Source organism: Ursus maritimus, unplaced genomic scaffold, assembly GCF_017311325.1.
Source record: "Ursus maritimus isolate PB19 unplaced genomic scaffold, ASM1731132v1 scaffold_11, whole genome shotgun sequence".
Lineage (NCBI taxonomy): Eukaryota > Metazoa > Chordata > Mammalia > Carnivora > Ursidae > Ursus > Ursus maritimus.
Genome location: NW_024423453.1, coordinates 43,831,652 through 43,848,088, shown reverse-complemented (window position 1 = coordinate 43,848,088; position 16,437 = coordinate 43,831,652). Strand labels below are relative to the sequence as shown.

Here is a 16,437-nt window from a genome sequence, read left to right as displayed (position 1 = left end):
TCTCTCTCTCTCTCTCTCTCTCTCTCTCTCTCTCTCTCTCTCTCTTTCTCTCTCTGATGACTCCAAAGGATCCCTTATAATCCCTTTCCCTACTGCATTCAAGTTCTTTTCAGAATCCTTCCACTTCCCTACACCGAAAGACTGAAAAAGAAAGTAGCGACTAAAACGCACCATGGTGAGGTCACTCCGGGTCTGGGTCCCGCCGATGCTCGTGACGTTCCCCGCCCCCTCTCCCCCCGCAGGTGTCGGTCGTCTGGGGCGGCTCCCCGGCTGCTCTTTGCCTTTTGCCTCGGGCTTAGCGCAGCCAAAGTGTCGGAAAACTGCGAAGAAACCTGCTTTGGAAAATCAGCTCTGTGCTGGAGTCCCACCCACTACGCCCAGACTAGGGCAGGCGAACTGAGTCCTGGCCTCTCCAGCCGCCCAATCGCCATCCCAGCAGTTACTGTGTGGAGACAGAAGGGACAGGGACAAAGGAAGAGACACAAAAAAAGGGAGGGAACTCAAGGAAAATTTGGCTCACTTAGAAAAAAAAAAATCTTCACTACGCACTGGTCCAGATAAAATGTTGTTTACAGTAGTTAAAACCTCCAACATGAGAGAAGTGAATACCGCCCGGACGCTTTTCTTGTCCTGGTTTACAGGTTTAAAACCATTCTAAGCCTTTGCAAATGCAATTCTGCGGTTGCAAATCTTACACATCTTCCCAGTAAAGTCCTGATTCTGCTTGGTTCGGTGCATTTAATTCTGTTGGGTGTGTGTGTGTGTGTGTGTGTGTGTGTGTGTGAGAGAGAGAGAGAGAGAGAGAGAGAGAGAGAGAGAAGAGAGAGAGAGAGAGAGAGTATTCCAGCACAGAAAAATAAGTTCTGACACTGATTTTGAGTCAGTTTTCTGACTTTAAAAAAAATCTCATTATGCTGTTTCATTGTGAATTCATAATTAATCCTAATTATTATGTGATCCTTCTTCAAACCCAGGAACTCTGAAACAAATCGTTCATGGTTTATCTGCAGTTCTTATATTTCTCCCAACATCCACCACATAATCTGGTCTCATGTCAGACTCACCACATTTGCAAAATTTTCTCCCAGCCTCGTCTACTGGGTTCTCCTCATGGCAAACATTAGTGAGAATAAGCTAAGGGGGGGACGCCTGGGTGGCAGAGGTTAAGCGTCTGCCTTCGGCTCAGGGCGTGATCCCGGCATTGTGGGATCGAGCCCCACATCAGGCTCCTCCGCTATGAGCCTGCTTCTTCCTCTCCCACTCCCCCTGCTTGTGTTCCCTCTCTCGCTGGCTGTCTCTATCTCTGTCGAATGAATAAATAAATAAAATCTTTAAAAAAAAAAAGAATAAGCTAAGAGGGGAAAAAAGACATTTAAATTTAAAAAAACGTTTAAGTAAACTTTGCCTTAGTATCAGGCTAAGTTCAGAGCTATAAATTGGCATTTTTTGGTTCTGCCATCTCTGAAACCTTCCCCTCCTCTACACCCAACCCATGATAATGTCTTAAGTCAGTAGGGCTTTTGTCCTCAGAGCTTTTAGAATTCAAGACCTAGAATAAAAAGTAAAAATAAATTCCCAGTGATGTACTGTGCACTAAAACTGCAGTAGGTGACTATGTCAGCCTTGTGCGATCGTCTCAGGTGACCGCAAGGAGAAATCAAGAGCAGGAAGAACTGGGAAACCAGTTAAGTAGAGGCATGCAAGCGATATTTTTAAACAATCAGATATGATAGAAACATAATGTATTAAGATGACCTAAGGGTCTTTCTTGTGTCTATGTAGAAAGCAGAAAAACCTTAATTGTTACAACTGTATTATATTTACAACTGAATTGTATTTTACAACTGTATATATATATTTACAACTGAGTTATACCTTGTGATGTGCAAGTATTTGAGAACTACTTGTAAGCAGGTATGTACCACTTCCCTTTTGTATCTATAATCCCCTGTAGCTCACGAGCTTTGAAGCAGTTCTTCAGAACAATCTGAAATGCTGTGTCCCAGACTATAGTCTTCAGGGAGACAGCGAATAAGGCATAGACTAACCTACAGTGAGGTTGGCTTTCTTTCCGTGGACACCATCATTGAAAGAGGATCTCTTACTATTTTTTAAAAATAAATTCAGCAGTATGAAAGCTCAGGGGAAGAAGAGATATCTTCTGATAGGAGAAATCCTTCATAATGGACCAGCATTAGAGCTAGGCCTTAAAAATTTGGTGATGGCGAAAAGACGAAATAGAGGAGCTTTGTTTTGTTTTGTTTTTTGTTTTTAGGCAGAGGGAAGCTTGTGAACAAGGGCATGGAGGTGAGAAGGCATGAAGACCAATATTGAAGAAACAGAGAGTAATGCCAATAGACAGAACTACGTAGTTAATGAAAAACAAAACAAGTCTAGGAAGATAAAGTGGAAAGACCAGCTGGAACCAAATGGTCCCATTGGCCTGTCTTCCAGTTCGTGCCCGGTAGGCTTGTGTAAAATCTGTGTTTTTGTTTTTGTGTTCCTTACTCTTGTCAATAATCCCTTCATCCTGGAACATGACTCACTTAACCCATTCATTTCTACCTGCATATCTCATAGCACACCAAAGTCCTTCGCACACACTACATTTAACCTCAGTCATCTCTGCCCTGGGCTACTCGGTTTTACCAAGGGTAGACTCTCCGCTGGAGAGTGCTTATATTCTCCTTCTCCCCTCCTTTGTGACTCTCAGGCAATGCAGCACGTGGGGAAAGTAACCAATCTAGGGTGTCAGGTGATGGTGAAGTACCTGTCCTACTCTGAATGTGGGATAAGCCCTGAAAAAGTGCTAAGGGTTCCTTGATGTTAGGGAAGTAAGCTTTGCAGCCTAAGTGCCTAGCAATTACCTTGGCTCCTAAGAGGGGTTCAGTAAAATAACGATCGAGTGGATGAATGAATATATGAGTATTTCATCACCTTCCAGGTCCATTCTGCTGTCTTACAGATAATGTGTAGGTTAAAACCCACTTGCCTCCACTTTATTGAGAAAAGGAAATCCGTCATAACAACTGAATAAAAATGCTAACAAGGACAAGTATTTGGTTTAAAGCAATCCTTGGTAGCCCTGTCAGCTTTGGCAGAAAAGCTCCAGTTTCTCTTCTCAAAATGCTTTGTTTTTTCCTGTGCCCACAATTGACAATAGCACAAAAGCATTCAAATGTGTATTTTTTTCACACTCACAAATGACGATGGCAACCAGCGGTGGGATGTAAGGCCTTGCTACTCAGAGTGTGGCCTGCGTGAGTATCAGCAACATCAGCGTGACCTGTCCTCTGCCGGAACTACGGAGTTATGAACCTCACTCCACACCTGGAATCAGAATATTCGCCTAACAAAATCATCCCTTGATTCTAATGCATATTAAAGTTTCAGATGCCCTGATCTAATATCAATGCATTAAGTATGCTAGAGTTGGAAACAGGTTGTAAGCATCTGTTTAAGCCTAGAGAATTTTAGGACCAGCATCTTTTTTTTTTTTTTCCTGTGATGTTATTACCAAATCAGTTTATATAAAGATATGGGACTAATTGATTAATCTCTACTGGCTTCTTGGTCTAGTTCATAAAGCAAACACAAATTCATAAACCAAAGGGAATTGAGAGAGAAACAAGGATGGGAACAATGCATCAATAGGGAAGATATGAAAAACAGTGAGCAGTATTGGATACTTTTTTAATATGTCAGGGGCAGAACTTCACTTATTTTTTAGCAAATGGATAAACCACTTGATTGTACTGTTTATCAAATCAGGATAACCTGTCAAACACAAGAAAGATAACTTCATTATCTTTTTCCTCTTTATGACTCTTGTTTCCCCTCCTTTTCTTCTTAAGATGATTTACTTTTAATTTGTTTTAGATACAACTAGTTAGATAAACTTTACATTGGTAACTGGTCATTACTGGGACTGTGTTTAGTACTCCAAAATGTCTCTTTTAGAATGTGAAGTTTGGGGATGCCTGGGTGGCTCAGTCGGTTAAGAAGTTAAGCATCTGCCTTTGGCTCAGGTCATGATCCCAGGGTCTTGAGATCCAGTCCCACATCGGGCTCCCTGCTCAGCAGGGAGCCTGCTTCTCCCTCTGCCTGCCACTCCCCCTTCTTGTGCTGTCTCTCTCTCTCTCTCTCTGATAAATAAAGAAATAAAATCTGAAAAAAGAATATAAAGTTTCAATTAGGAAAAGCAGACCATGTAGGGTTGGGGTCCCTAAATTTTTTTCTTGGTATCAACATTCATGAAGCAGTTAAGACTCTAAGAGATTCTAATGATGACAGAAATGTTCATACTTTTTCTCAAACCGATGGTGTTTGTTACCAGTAAATAGAGTGGTAGGCAGAATAATGTGCCCTCCCTACCCCAAAGTGCCCATGCCACCCCTGAAAACTATGATGATGTTATGTTACGAGGCATATGGTGAGGGGAAGTTAAGGTTGCACATAGAATTAGGATTCCTAATCAACTGACCTTGAGATGGGGGAGATTATCCCAGATTATCCATATGGGCACTCTGTAATCGCAAGAGCCCTTATAAATGAAAAATGGAGGCAAGAGAGTCAGGGTCAGAGTCATGTCATGCCATGTGAGAAAGACTTGACCAGGAATTGCTGGCTTGAATGATGCAAGAGGGTTATTACCAAGGCATGAGTGCAGTCTCTAGAAACTGGATAAGGCTGGAAAACCTATTCTCCCTGAGAGCCTCCAGAAAAGAAGCAGCCCTGCCAACACTTTGATTCTAATCTGGTGAGACTCATTTCAGAGTCTCAATTTGTGTTGCTTTAAGCACCTAGGGTTGCGGGTGTTTGTTACAACAGCAATGGGAAATGAATACAGATTTTGGTACTGGAGCATGGGGTGCTATTGTAATAAATACCTAGAAATGTGAAAGTAGCTTTGAAATGGGGCAATGGCCAAGCCTGGAAGAATTTTGTGGAACCCGATTTTTAAAAAGCCTAGCTTGCTTTGAATGCACTGTTGGTGAACATATGTATGTTAACTCTGCAAGCGAGGACTCCAAAATGTGGTGGAGAAGAGGATGCATGGTAGAGAGAGCCTGTGTCATTCTAGAGAATACTTAATATGGCACGATCTGACTGCTGGTTGAATTATGATGTTAAAAATGTTGCCAGTGAGGACATAGCTGGAAGTGACGAATTTGTTCCTGGAAACTGGAGGAAAAGCAATATGGCAGGAAACTTAGCTGAATTATAGTCTGCAGTACCAGAAAGGAGGAATCTGGATATTTAGCAGAGGAGATTTCTAAGCAAAGTGTTGGAAGGCATGGCTTGGGTTTTCTTGCTGCTTACTCTAAAATGTGAGAGGAAAGAGAAATTAAAAGGAAGAACCATTAAACGAACACAGAACCAGGATTGGTGATTTAGGAAATCTTCAGTTTATCTAGACAGTGAAAGATGCCATGCCATCCCTTTCCAGGGAAATGTAATGTCCTTGTACTTCGGTGATAATGGAGAGGCTTATCAATTCTCATATTTGAAAAATTTGCTGGATATACTGATATGGCAGATCCCCATATTTTAATTTTATGTCTAAAAGTACTTGTCATATTGACTCTTTTAGCCCTGATATCATTGCACAGCACCAGTAGTATTCCAAGAATTGTGCTTCGAATGGAGGCCAAAGTGGTAGTCCATAGACCTCAATATATTTACTGCTGCTGACTACAGGAAATCGAAAAGAAAATGTAGAATGGGGACGTTGACATAGAAGTCCCTAACATGAATGGGTTAATGAATCCTGTAAAAGAAAGACTTGAAAAACTCACTCAAAGGTATTTCTTAAGTGTAACTCTGCCTAGTAGAAAATATTTCCCATGAGTAAAAATTGACACATTGAAAAGGAACAGTTCAGCCTTACAAAGATATGATGTCTATAAAAACAAAACGATAAGTCCGTAGCTATGGTTAATTTCTCATCCTAACTTAGTTCAAAACACACTTAGTTTTCAATATTGCAATTTCTACTCTAGCTTAGTCCTCACTCCCTACCCTGCTTTTACAAGATTTCAGGGCTTTCCAAAATAATTGACCATATAGAGACAGATTCTGTTTTCTGAGTCCTTTATTTTTCTATTTTTTAAATAGGAAAACTAATGCCAGCTTCCAGCAAACGTTATTTGGACTATTGTAATAGTCTTATACTGGAAACAACTCAAATATCCAGCAACAGGTGAATGGATGAGCAAATTATGGTATATTCGTATAATGGAATACCACTCAGCAATAGAAAAGAAGAAACTGCTAATATGCGGAATCACAAGGATGAATCTCAAAAGCATTGTGCTGGGGGGATAAAAAAGACATAAAAGTATACATACTGCATGATTCCATTTATATGCAATTCGAGAAAGGGCAAAGCGAATCTGTAATGGTAGAGAGAAGATTAGCAGTTGCCGAGAGTCAGGATAGGAAGATGCCAGCAAAGGAGCACAAGTGACTTTTTGGGTGATAAAAATGTTCTACATCATGCTTGTGGTGGTGGTGATGAGGGTATATACATGTATTAAAACTCATTGAACTACATACATAAAATGAGTGTATTTTATTGTATGTAAATTTATCTCAATGAAGTTGATTTGAAAACAACATCAGCCACAACCAAAGTCATTGAAAGAAGGATGAAGGACTTCTTCTCTGGGATTCTAACATTTTAATTGTCAAGAAGAATCATAATAGTTGGCATGGTAGGATATTAAATATAAGCCAAACAGTTCTAAGTACTACGTGCATTAGGTCATTCGTTTCTTCCAGTAATCCTTTGAGGTAAGCACTGTTATTGTATTTGCTTAACACATGAAAAAATGGAGGTATAGGAAGATTAAGTAACTTTCCCAAAAGCACACAGCTAACAAGTGGCAAAAGCAGGACTCAGGCTCAGGCCATCTGGCTTGTAATCCTGAAGTATGAATCATTCTGGTTATCCTGCAAAGAGCTTCTTAACTATGAGAAATAAAGAGTCCTAGTTCAAACATATTAAATCAGACTCTTTGGGTACTGGTAGGTTCCAGGAACCTGCATTTTAACAAGCACCTGTAGATCATTCTGATGGTTGAGTATGAGAAACAGATATTTCAAGGTAATAAAGTTGTCTTATTGAGAATTCCTTGGATGGGTACCTATTCCTGACACAATTATGTAATAGGCTTAGGTTTTCAACACTTGCACTTCAAACTGTTTATATAGTCTCTTAAATTCTTTGCTTGACATGAGCTTAAGCTGCCAAGGAGCGGAGAACATGAGTTTCAATCGCTTTAGTTTTTAATAGAATGGTTAACTAAATAGGGGTAGTATGTTTCCATTTAATTATGTGTTTATAGAAAGGAAAAGAGAGATAGAGACGGAAGGAAGGGAAGGACAAAACTAGGCAGATTACTGAAGAGGTAGGCAAAGCATGGGAAGTCTATTCAACAAAGCACCTTACAGAAGAAACTATCAAGGAAAATACACTCAGGTAATTTTCTACCAATTCTTCAAATGTCATGCAGGTTGAGCTGTCCCTGCTTTCTTTCATGGCAGGGCATGTTAAAAAGTAATCATTGATTAAACGAATGCCTTATACAAAGAAAGAGCTGGAAATTCTTTAACGCTTTTTATCTCTAGGCATCAAACGTAGAAAAGACCCCAGAGCTCCTGTGGTTGAAGCTCCCAAGAATCTTCCTCGACAGGATGATAATACTATTTCAGGGGGTTCCTACAGAGCTGAGTTAAAATAGAATTTAAAAATATCACTGTCTTAATAGAATATTACTTGTAAAGGAAAGGATTTAATCAAAATGAGAATTTTTACAAGCGAATATAAATACGTGAACATCTAGCAGCCCTTAAATTTTAAGAGAAATATTCCAAGGCAGCATAACCTACTGCCCTATAGAAAAGAGAGCTCCCTGTGTATAAAGCCATGTTTGTAATTTCTCAAATAATGGCAAATGAAATGAAAAGTATACTTCAGTCAGTAAAGCACCTTCTCCCCTTTTAAATATCGTAACAAATAAAATCTTGTCTTGCTTCCTCTCTTACTTTTTTATAATTTAAAGCTGCAAACTATGGTTTCAGAAAAATAATATGCCTCTCGACTAAGCAGCCCAGGGGGAGCATGGCCCGTAGTGTTCCTTAGTCTAACACAGGCCACTCACCAACCGGGGATGTGTTATGCTAATGAGCTAATGAGTGTGTTTGTCAGAGACACCTAATGAATGGGTATCAATTTTGCTTTTGGTTTTCAATTTACTTCCCAAGCCAAGATGTTTTCTTCGAGCTTTGCTTATAAGAATGTTTCATGTATACTTCTCCTTCTGGGAAAAGTGAAGCACATAGATCTTGAAAGTGGAAAAAGCAGCCAGAGAGCCTGAGATGCTCTTAAATGACAGTCCCCCCAAGATGGGGCCAAAAGGCACATATTGTGCTATGGATTAAAAAAAGAAACTGATTCCAGATTCAAAGTAAAGAGAACTCTGTTTTGACATTAAAAAAAAAAAATAGGCAAATTATGCAGAGGCAGACTTGTTGAAATCTCATTTGATGAAAATGACAGTTATGGCTGCTGCTTTTATATTTATAAAATACTTTGTTTAAACAGTTGGCAATATTACCTAAGGGAAAGAGTGCCTTACCAAGTCTCTTTCTTCTTACATTTTAAAGTATTCTATTGTGGTCGGATTATAAAAGTAATGCAAGTAGTAAAAGAGGCCTTCCGTTTCCAGCACCCTGGTAGATAGAAACCCTTCCCGTAACAGAACACCGACAATGCTGGAGAAAAAAATTCAACATGTGTTTTAGGTTTAACCAGGCTGGATGTCTGGAAAGGGTGACAAGCTGAAATCAGACACAGTGAGAAAGAAAGATTTCCCTGGTAGACAAACACGGTACTTGGCGATTGTTTTGAGGTCAATGCCTATTCACGGTAGGCCAGAACCTGGCTTATGGGGCAACAGATGCAGGGCACTGAGAAGCCAAAACCAAATGCAAATAGGAAATGATAACACAAGGAATAGGAATCTTGGAGGTGGTGTTTTCACAAGGTACTTTTTCTCTTATTAGATATTGACTTAGAGTGGAGCAGGGGGCAGAAAACAAGTCTCCCCTAAAGACTCCTGATCCCAAGCCTCAACTTCCAGTTTAGGATTGGAAATGAATACAAATTCGGTGGCTTGAAAATCTGCAGGCAGAACCTCTAGTTTAAAGTGGTGGTGCATTGGGAAGACTGCAGGGGCCCGGCAGAGGCAAGTGCAAACCCTCACTGGGGGGAATCCACTTTAAAGAAAGTCTTCAAATAATTTCTACAGATATAGTCCCAGGAAAAAATGAGCCCTTAATAAGGAAGTCACCAGGGGCACCTGGGTGGCTCAGTTGTTAAGCGTCTGCCTTCGGCTTAGGGCATGATCCCAGTGTTCTGGGATGAGCCCTGCATCGGGCTCCTCTGCTGGGAGCCTGCTTCTTCCTCTCCCACTCCCCCTGCTTGTGTTCCCTCTCTCTCTCTCTGTTAAATAAATAAAATATTAAAAAAAAAATAAGGAAGTCACCAAATGCATGGGGAAAAATGCAATCATAAATGATGGAGAGAACTCAATAAATTAGAAGTCAGACCTAAAAGGACTACAAAAGTAGAAATTATTCAAAGAAGAACATAAGATAAGCATGTTTAATATATATATATTTTTAGATTTTCTTTATTTATTTCAGAGACAGAGAGAGAGAACAAGTGGGGGAAGGGGCAAAGGTAGAGGGAGAAACAGGCTCCCCGCTGAACAGGGAGCCAGACCCAGGGCTCAATCCCAGGACCCTGAGATCAGGACCAGAGTAGAAGGCAGACGCTTAACCGACTGAGTCACCCAGGCGCCCCTGATTAATATATTTTATATAATAAAATATAGTCATTATGTAAGAAAGGAACCAGAATATAAAACTTAACCAGTTTGAAACTAGAATCAAAAGGAACTTCCAGAAATACAAATATAATGATTGAAAATGACCCTTCTGTTAGAAGAGTTAAATAGCAGATTAGGTAAAAGTGAAGAGAATATTAATAAGCTAAAATATAGATCTAAAGAAATAACCACAACTTAAAAAACGAGTTGGATGAAAATAGGAAAGTCAGGTGAAGATTTATGAAATATACTACCAAGAAGGAGCAGAGAGTTAGGAGGAAGGTGACAACTGCTAAGGTTTTCCAGAATTTAATTCAGTCACTCATCTTCTTCTTAGTCCAACAATTAAGGATAAATACAATTTTAAAAACTCCGTTCATAAAGCATTTGATGACATGACCAAGCCAAAGATAAAGAGATCTTCAAAGTGACCAGAAAAAAATTCAGATCATTCACAATAGAGTGACAATTAGGTTCACTGCCAATTTTGCTAGCTTCTTAATGGAAACAATTGAGGGTAAAAGAAAATTAGTTATTACCTTCAAGGTGCTAGAAAGTCCTGAGAGAAAAAGAGCAGTCCATTCAGAATCATATATTCAACAAATTCGTCTTGCTGGAACCGGCAGGTAAGGTGAGAAGAGGATGATTTTACAGTCATCATTTTATCAATAAAAGAATTTCTAAAGGTGTACTCCATTCTAAAAATTAATTTATTCATTTGTTTGTTTGGGCGTGGAGCCCAACAGGATGCTTGATCTCACGACCCTAACATCAAGACCTGAGCTGAGCTCTAGAGTATAACAAACCAACTGAGTCACCTAGGCACCCTGGGTATACTCCATTTTTAATAGAAAACATTTTGGAGAAAAATAGTATTTCCAGTCAGATGATCTGAAAGCAAGACAGAAGAGTGAGCAAAAGAAAAATAGTAAACATGTAATATGTTTAAGGTAAATGTGAACAAAGAAATTGATTGCTAAACTCTATTTTTAAGAACTTCCTTTCATCAAAGACACTATAAAGAGAGTAAAGAGACAAGATATAAATAAACTGAAGTTATTTGCAACACAATTAAAAATGGATGAATAACTTTGTAAATAGAAATTCTTTGCTCACATGCCTTATATTTTTCTTTATTCGTTCCCAGGATTTTGGGTCCTAGAAAATGAGTTGTTTTATGCTTATTAATGCTACTTATCAGATCATTTCATAAGTTTTAATCAGTTTATAATATGAATTTTATATAAAGGATGTTCCATCTGCTTGTTATTATTTTAATTAGAGATTTCTTTTATGATAAACATTTTCATGGAGAGTGAATCTCAGATCATATTAGTTTCATAAATGATTTTAAATATCCTATGTATTCATTTGGTCATTATTACTACCACCATCCCTTATTTTTTGAAATGTCATTTTATGCCCTTTGCTTTGGTTAAGGTGATGAGATTTGTGTCATTTTTTCCTAATTCATTTGAAGGAACTGCTTATATATTTAGACTATTTAGCAGAAATATCAAAATTATCAACCCCCAAATTGAATTCTTCTCGATTAAAATTACAAGCAACTATAGATCATAATGGAATTTGATGATGAATCATGAGACAGAATATTATTCAATGCTGGGCTGATTTTTACATTTTCAAGTTAGCTAAAACTTATGGTGCCCATAGTAGGACAACGAAGGAGGAACACAGCTGGAGGACTAGTCAAATAGGACAAAGACTTATTTAAAATTAAATATGCATGCTCTGTTTCTTCTTACTGTAATTAGAGCCTGCCCTTTTTTTCTGCTTAATGACATTCAGGAAAAACAAAAAAACATTTTCTCAGATTCATTCATTCATTAAAATATTTTTATTGAATAACAATCACACAACAGTCACTGCTCTAGAAACTGGGGACTCCACAGTATGATAAACAAGGATCCTTATTGTCACGGCACTTTTACTATGATGAACAATTAAAAAGATTAACAAGGGCGCCTGGTTGGCTCAATTGGTTAAGCGCCCAGCTCTTGATTTCAGCTCAGGTCATGATTCAGGGTCATGAGATGGAGCGGGCTCCATGCTGGGTGTGGAGGCGCTTAACATACTCTCTCTCTCCCTCTCCTTCTGCCCCTCCCCAGCCCCAAAAGAGAGAGAGAAAAAGAAAAAAAAAAAGATTAACAAAATATATAAGGTGTCAGACAGTGATTTGTGCTGTAGGGAAAAATAGAGAAGGATGATGGAAGTGAGGAGGTCCAACTGTTCAAATTCAACTGATAAGGTTTTTTTTTTTTAAATTTTCATATCTTGGCTATCAAATATTTAAGTTTTATTATGACCACAATATCAGAATCTTTTTCTTCAGGGAAACAGAAATCACTTTATGCATTTCAAACAGAAAGAGGTGCTAAAAGAACTATTGGAAGGTCTTGATGAGGAATGTACGGATCAGAGGAAGATACCGCTGACGATGTTGGCTGCCTTTAGCGAGCAGCTGGCTGACACAAATCTCATGAGTCCCTTCATCAGTGCCTGCTGCTGCCAGAGGGAAAGAGCACTTCTCTTTTTCTCTGTTATCTGAAGCTCACACGTTCAAACTAAATCCTGTTGGTGAGGGATTCTGGGAAATGTAGTTTCCATGCTCCGGCTTGCATTCCAAGAATATAAGGAGGGGCCGGGCTGGTGCTCAGTGTTCAAGACTATCTGGTATAGCAACAGAGTTTGAAATAAATTTTATTATTGCAAATACTGAGTAAGTGTGTTTTTGATCAATCAGCCCATATAAAATATTTACTATAGGATATTGAATTTACTCATCTAAGGGGTAAATAAACCCACCAGTTTTGAGTTAATTAGCCAGAAGTTCAGAGCACAGAGGTGGTAATAGAAAAAGAGCACGTCACTCGTGTCTCAGAGGCATAGGAAGGGCTTCCTGGAGCACAGAGGAGATACAGATCATGCAAGGATGGCTTTCCGAGGAGACTGTCTTTGAAGCTGTCCCTGAATTGACCGGTGAGAGAACATGGCAGCCCAGAAAACCAAGCGTGGAGATTGATTCTGCAGGAGAAAGTGGTTCATCATGGCGGATGACCTAAATCGATTCCTGTATAAAATATTACCAAGTGTTGAAGGGCTGCATGCTATTGTTGTGTCAGATGGAGGTGGAATGCCTGTAATTAAAGTGGTCAATGGTGATGCTCCAGAGCATGCCTTGGACCTGATTTCTTATCCTCCTTTGCCTTTGCAACAGAACAGGAGAGCAAACTTGGACTTTCAAAACAATAAAAGTATCATCTGTTCTTGTAACAACTACCAGGTTGTTCAATTTGATTGTTTACCTCTGGTGGTGAGTTTCATAGCCAGCAGCAATGCCAGTACAGGACTCATTGTCAGTCTAGAAAAGGAACTTGCTCCATTATTTGAAGAACTGAGACCAGTTGTGGAAGTTTCTTAATCTGGCAGTGGTTTTGATGTACAGCCTATTTTCATTATAACAGACACAATATCCATCCGGCAATCTTCAGGCCACAATCATTCTTGTACCCATGTACTCAAGAAAGGGCCCCTTTTTCCACCTTAAAGAACCTGTAGATATAATTTATGGACAGATTGATCATTATCTTGTCTTGTGTAGGGTCTTTTCTTATGTAGGGAGATCTTGGGATACCACAGAAATGGTTCAGTACATCATAGTTCCCATGAAGTTAGCCCAGTCACCAAATATGCATGCGATTCTATCCAGTGGGTCAGAATCAAAATGGTGCTTTGATCCACTTGAGCCATTATGTGTTCCTTAATATATAACATGCCCAGGATTGCGGAATGGTAGCAGATCGTTTTCATTGTAAATAATGAGGACATATTTTTCTTTATATTGTTTTATTTCTTTGCATTGAATCTGAGGAAGATAAAAAGGCTTCGTAAAAGTCATAAAATCAGTACAACCAGTAAAAAAAAAAAAGGAAGGAAAAAAAGTAAAAGGTCAGAGGAGAACCTTGTGGAGAGGTGGAGTTGAGGCTAAGAGGAAAGACAGCTCTGTTGCCACGCCCTTATGAGCTATTTGGTGTATCAAGAAAGTTTAAAGCATCAAGAGCAATAGGAACATTAATTCAAACAACTGTATTTCAGATTTATTCATTAAGTTCACATATTGAAACATTCTACCATTTTAGGAGATAAACTAATGCTATTAACGATAATGCTTCAACTAATTGATTGATTCTTTCACTCGATTCAATAATATGTCAGTAGTTGCCTATTAACCTAACTGTTGGGAATTACAAAAAAAAAAAAAAAAGGTGATCTAATTATGGCCCTCCAGGAGTTCACAGTTTAAAAATGGAAAGGAAAATTGAAAAATAATTGTAATACAGGAATGCAAATGCTATGATAGAAATGCTAGAGGGTGCTTTAATAACCCATGAAGGGTGATGAACAATTTCAAAGAGTTGATGATGTTTGAATCTAGGAATTCAGGGCTGTCTAGTAATTTTCTTTTTTTTTTTTTTTTTAAGATTTTATTTATTTATTTGACAGAGATAGAGATAGCCAGCGAGAAAGGGAACACAAGCAGGGGGGAGTGGGAGAGGAAGAAGCAGGCTCATAGCGGAGGAGCCTGACGTGGGGCTCGATCCCATAACGCCGGGATCACACCCTGAGCCGAAGGCAGACGCTTAACCGCTGTGCCACCCAGGCGCCCCTGTCTAGTAATTTTCTAAGTGGAAGTGCAAATTATTATTCCACTTTTACAGACCAGGAATTGAAGCTCAGAGAGGTTAAGTAACTTTGTGAAGTCATACAGTGTCTAGCATAGTGCCTGACAGAGTAGGGACTCCTAATATCAATATTTATTGAATGGATGGAAGGATGAAGGGTGATTCAGTGTCCAGCGAAATGGGGATACAGATATTATTGTATTTACTGAAGTTTTTTAAGGTTTGTATTTTCAAATTTCAGAAACTGTTTCATGCTTGATTCAGATTCTTTTTTAAAAATTCATGATGTATTTTTTTTAAAAGACAAAATTCTTGATGTGATAATAACCCCCCAAACAATACCAATAATAAAAGAAAGAACAAAGAAATCGAACCAGCTTAAAGGGCATACATAATTATGTTAGATGATCATAACAGAGGGAACCAAGGAGGCAAGGAAAAGCCATTAAGCAAATTCACAAATATATTCATACATTTAAATTATGGATTTATATAATTCAACAAATACTATTAAGAATTTCCAAGTACTTTCTATCTGCTTCCTCCATAAATTTGTAATCTAGATAGAGATCAAATATATAAGAACCAGGGGGGGCCTGGGTGGCTCAGTCGGTTGAGCATCTGCCTTCAGCTCAGGTCATGATCCCAGGGTCCTGGGATGAGCCCCAGGCCATGCTCCCTGCTCAGCGGGGAGTCTGCTTCTTCCTCTCCCTCTCCCTCTGCTTGTGCTTGCTCTCTCACTGTGAAATAAATAAATAAAACTTTAAAAAATAAAAAAATAAAAGGAAAGTAAACAAATATATAAGAACCAACTGAGACTGTTGCTTTTACAGAATAATTGTTTTATCCTAGAGGCCAAGGAAAGTAAAAAGACAGTGTCCAGGCAGTTTTGATGAGTTATCACATAAAATTAATTGTTTTAATCAGAGTGGAGCAGCAAAAGCATTTTTATCCCATTCCTTATATGCTTTTCTTCTACAAATAATGACTATTTTCTTTTGGGTGTTAAAATGGATAAATCAAAGTAACTAGAAATTTGATATGTTAAAGAACAATTGTTGCTAGATAGAAAAACATAATAGTAGTAAAATTGTTATGTCTTAATTTTTCCCTTCTAGAATTATTTTTCAGTTCTTTAAAACCATCACTTGAAATATTGAAATAATTTATAATGCAAAATAACATATTTGGTAATAAACTTTAACTGGTATTTCTGTATGGAAAGCAACTAAAATAGGCAGTTATAATTATCAAATAAAAAATCTTGGCTATATCAAATTATTCAAAAATCAGAACTGGTGATAGGTCCTAGGTTGGCAAGATGACTTGTCTAAACGGAGTCATTTATGAGAATGAAGAGGTTACTAACAATTATTATGTGAGGATGGTAGACATAAAACAAGAATTTCCCTGGGCCAATTGTCCCTATCTCCTCTGCCCATCAATACTCCCGGGCCCCATCTCCCACCCCCCACAGTGTGGTGGGATTGTTAGAGGATACATTTTACTGAACACAAACCCTCTGCTCATGTGCTCTTCTAGACTGCTGGATGTTGCAAATTTGGAATCCCTTCTTAATTTGCCATCTCTCCAGTCTTATCACGGGGTGTTCTCTCATCTCCTATCCCACTCAGGACGTCTTCCTCCATCCCTATGACATCCCTACATGTCAAAATCGTCATGTACCAGTTGGCCATATTAATCTTGGCTATGGTTTCTGCTGTCAGATGAAGTAAGGAGATTAGCAGAGCTCCATATGCTACATAAATGTGGCGCATGGAGATTTGGGACTTTGTGGTCAATGGATCTGAGGAAAAGGAGGGTGGAGGAACAGGGAA

The 16,437-nt window shown here is 38.8% G+C and overlaps 2 protein-coding genes and 1 pseudogene across 4 annotated transcripts in view; 2 read left to right on the top strand and 1 right to left on the bottom strand.

Annotated features, from left to right (window-relative positions):
* GUCY1A1 (guanylate cyclase 1 soluble subunit alpha 1) overlaps positions 1–425 on the bottom strand; it is a 68,287-nt gene extending 67,862 nt beyond the window's left edge. For 2 of the 3 annotated variants that reach the window (XM_008685529.2, XM_040626385.1), the window contains exon 1: positions 172–417. The gene's annotated coding sequence lies outside the window, so the exon portion shown is untranslated. Of the gene's footprint in view, positions 1–171 lie in introns of all 3 variants that reach the window. The other variant, XM_040626388.1, reaches the window with a different exon arrangement.
* The window catches only part of LOC121101560 (basic proline-rich protein-like), a 15,346-nt gene extending 2,881 nt beyond the window's left edge, over positions 1–12,465 (top strand). Inside the window, exons 3-4 of the mRNA XM_040625506.1 lie at positions 243–444; positions 12,250–12,465. Coding sequence (XP_040481440.1) covers positions 243–444; positions 12,250–12,465 — 418 coding nt within the window. The remainder of the gene's footprint in view (positions 1–242; positions 445–12,249) is intronic.
* A 421-nt stretch (positions 12,466–12,886) lies between these two features.
* On the top strand, positions 12,887–13,553 carry LOC103658043 (annotated as a pseudogene).
* The last annotated feature ends 2,884 nt before the right edge of the window (positions 13,554–16,437 follow it).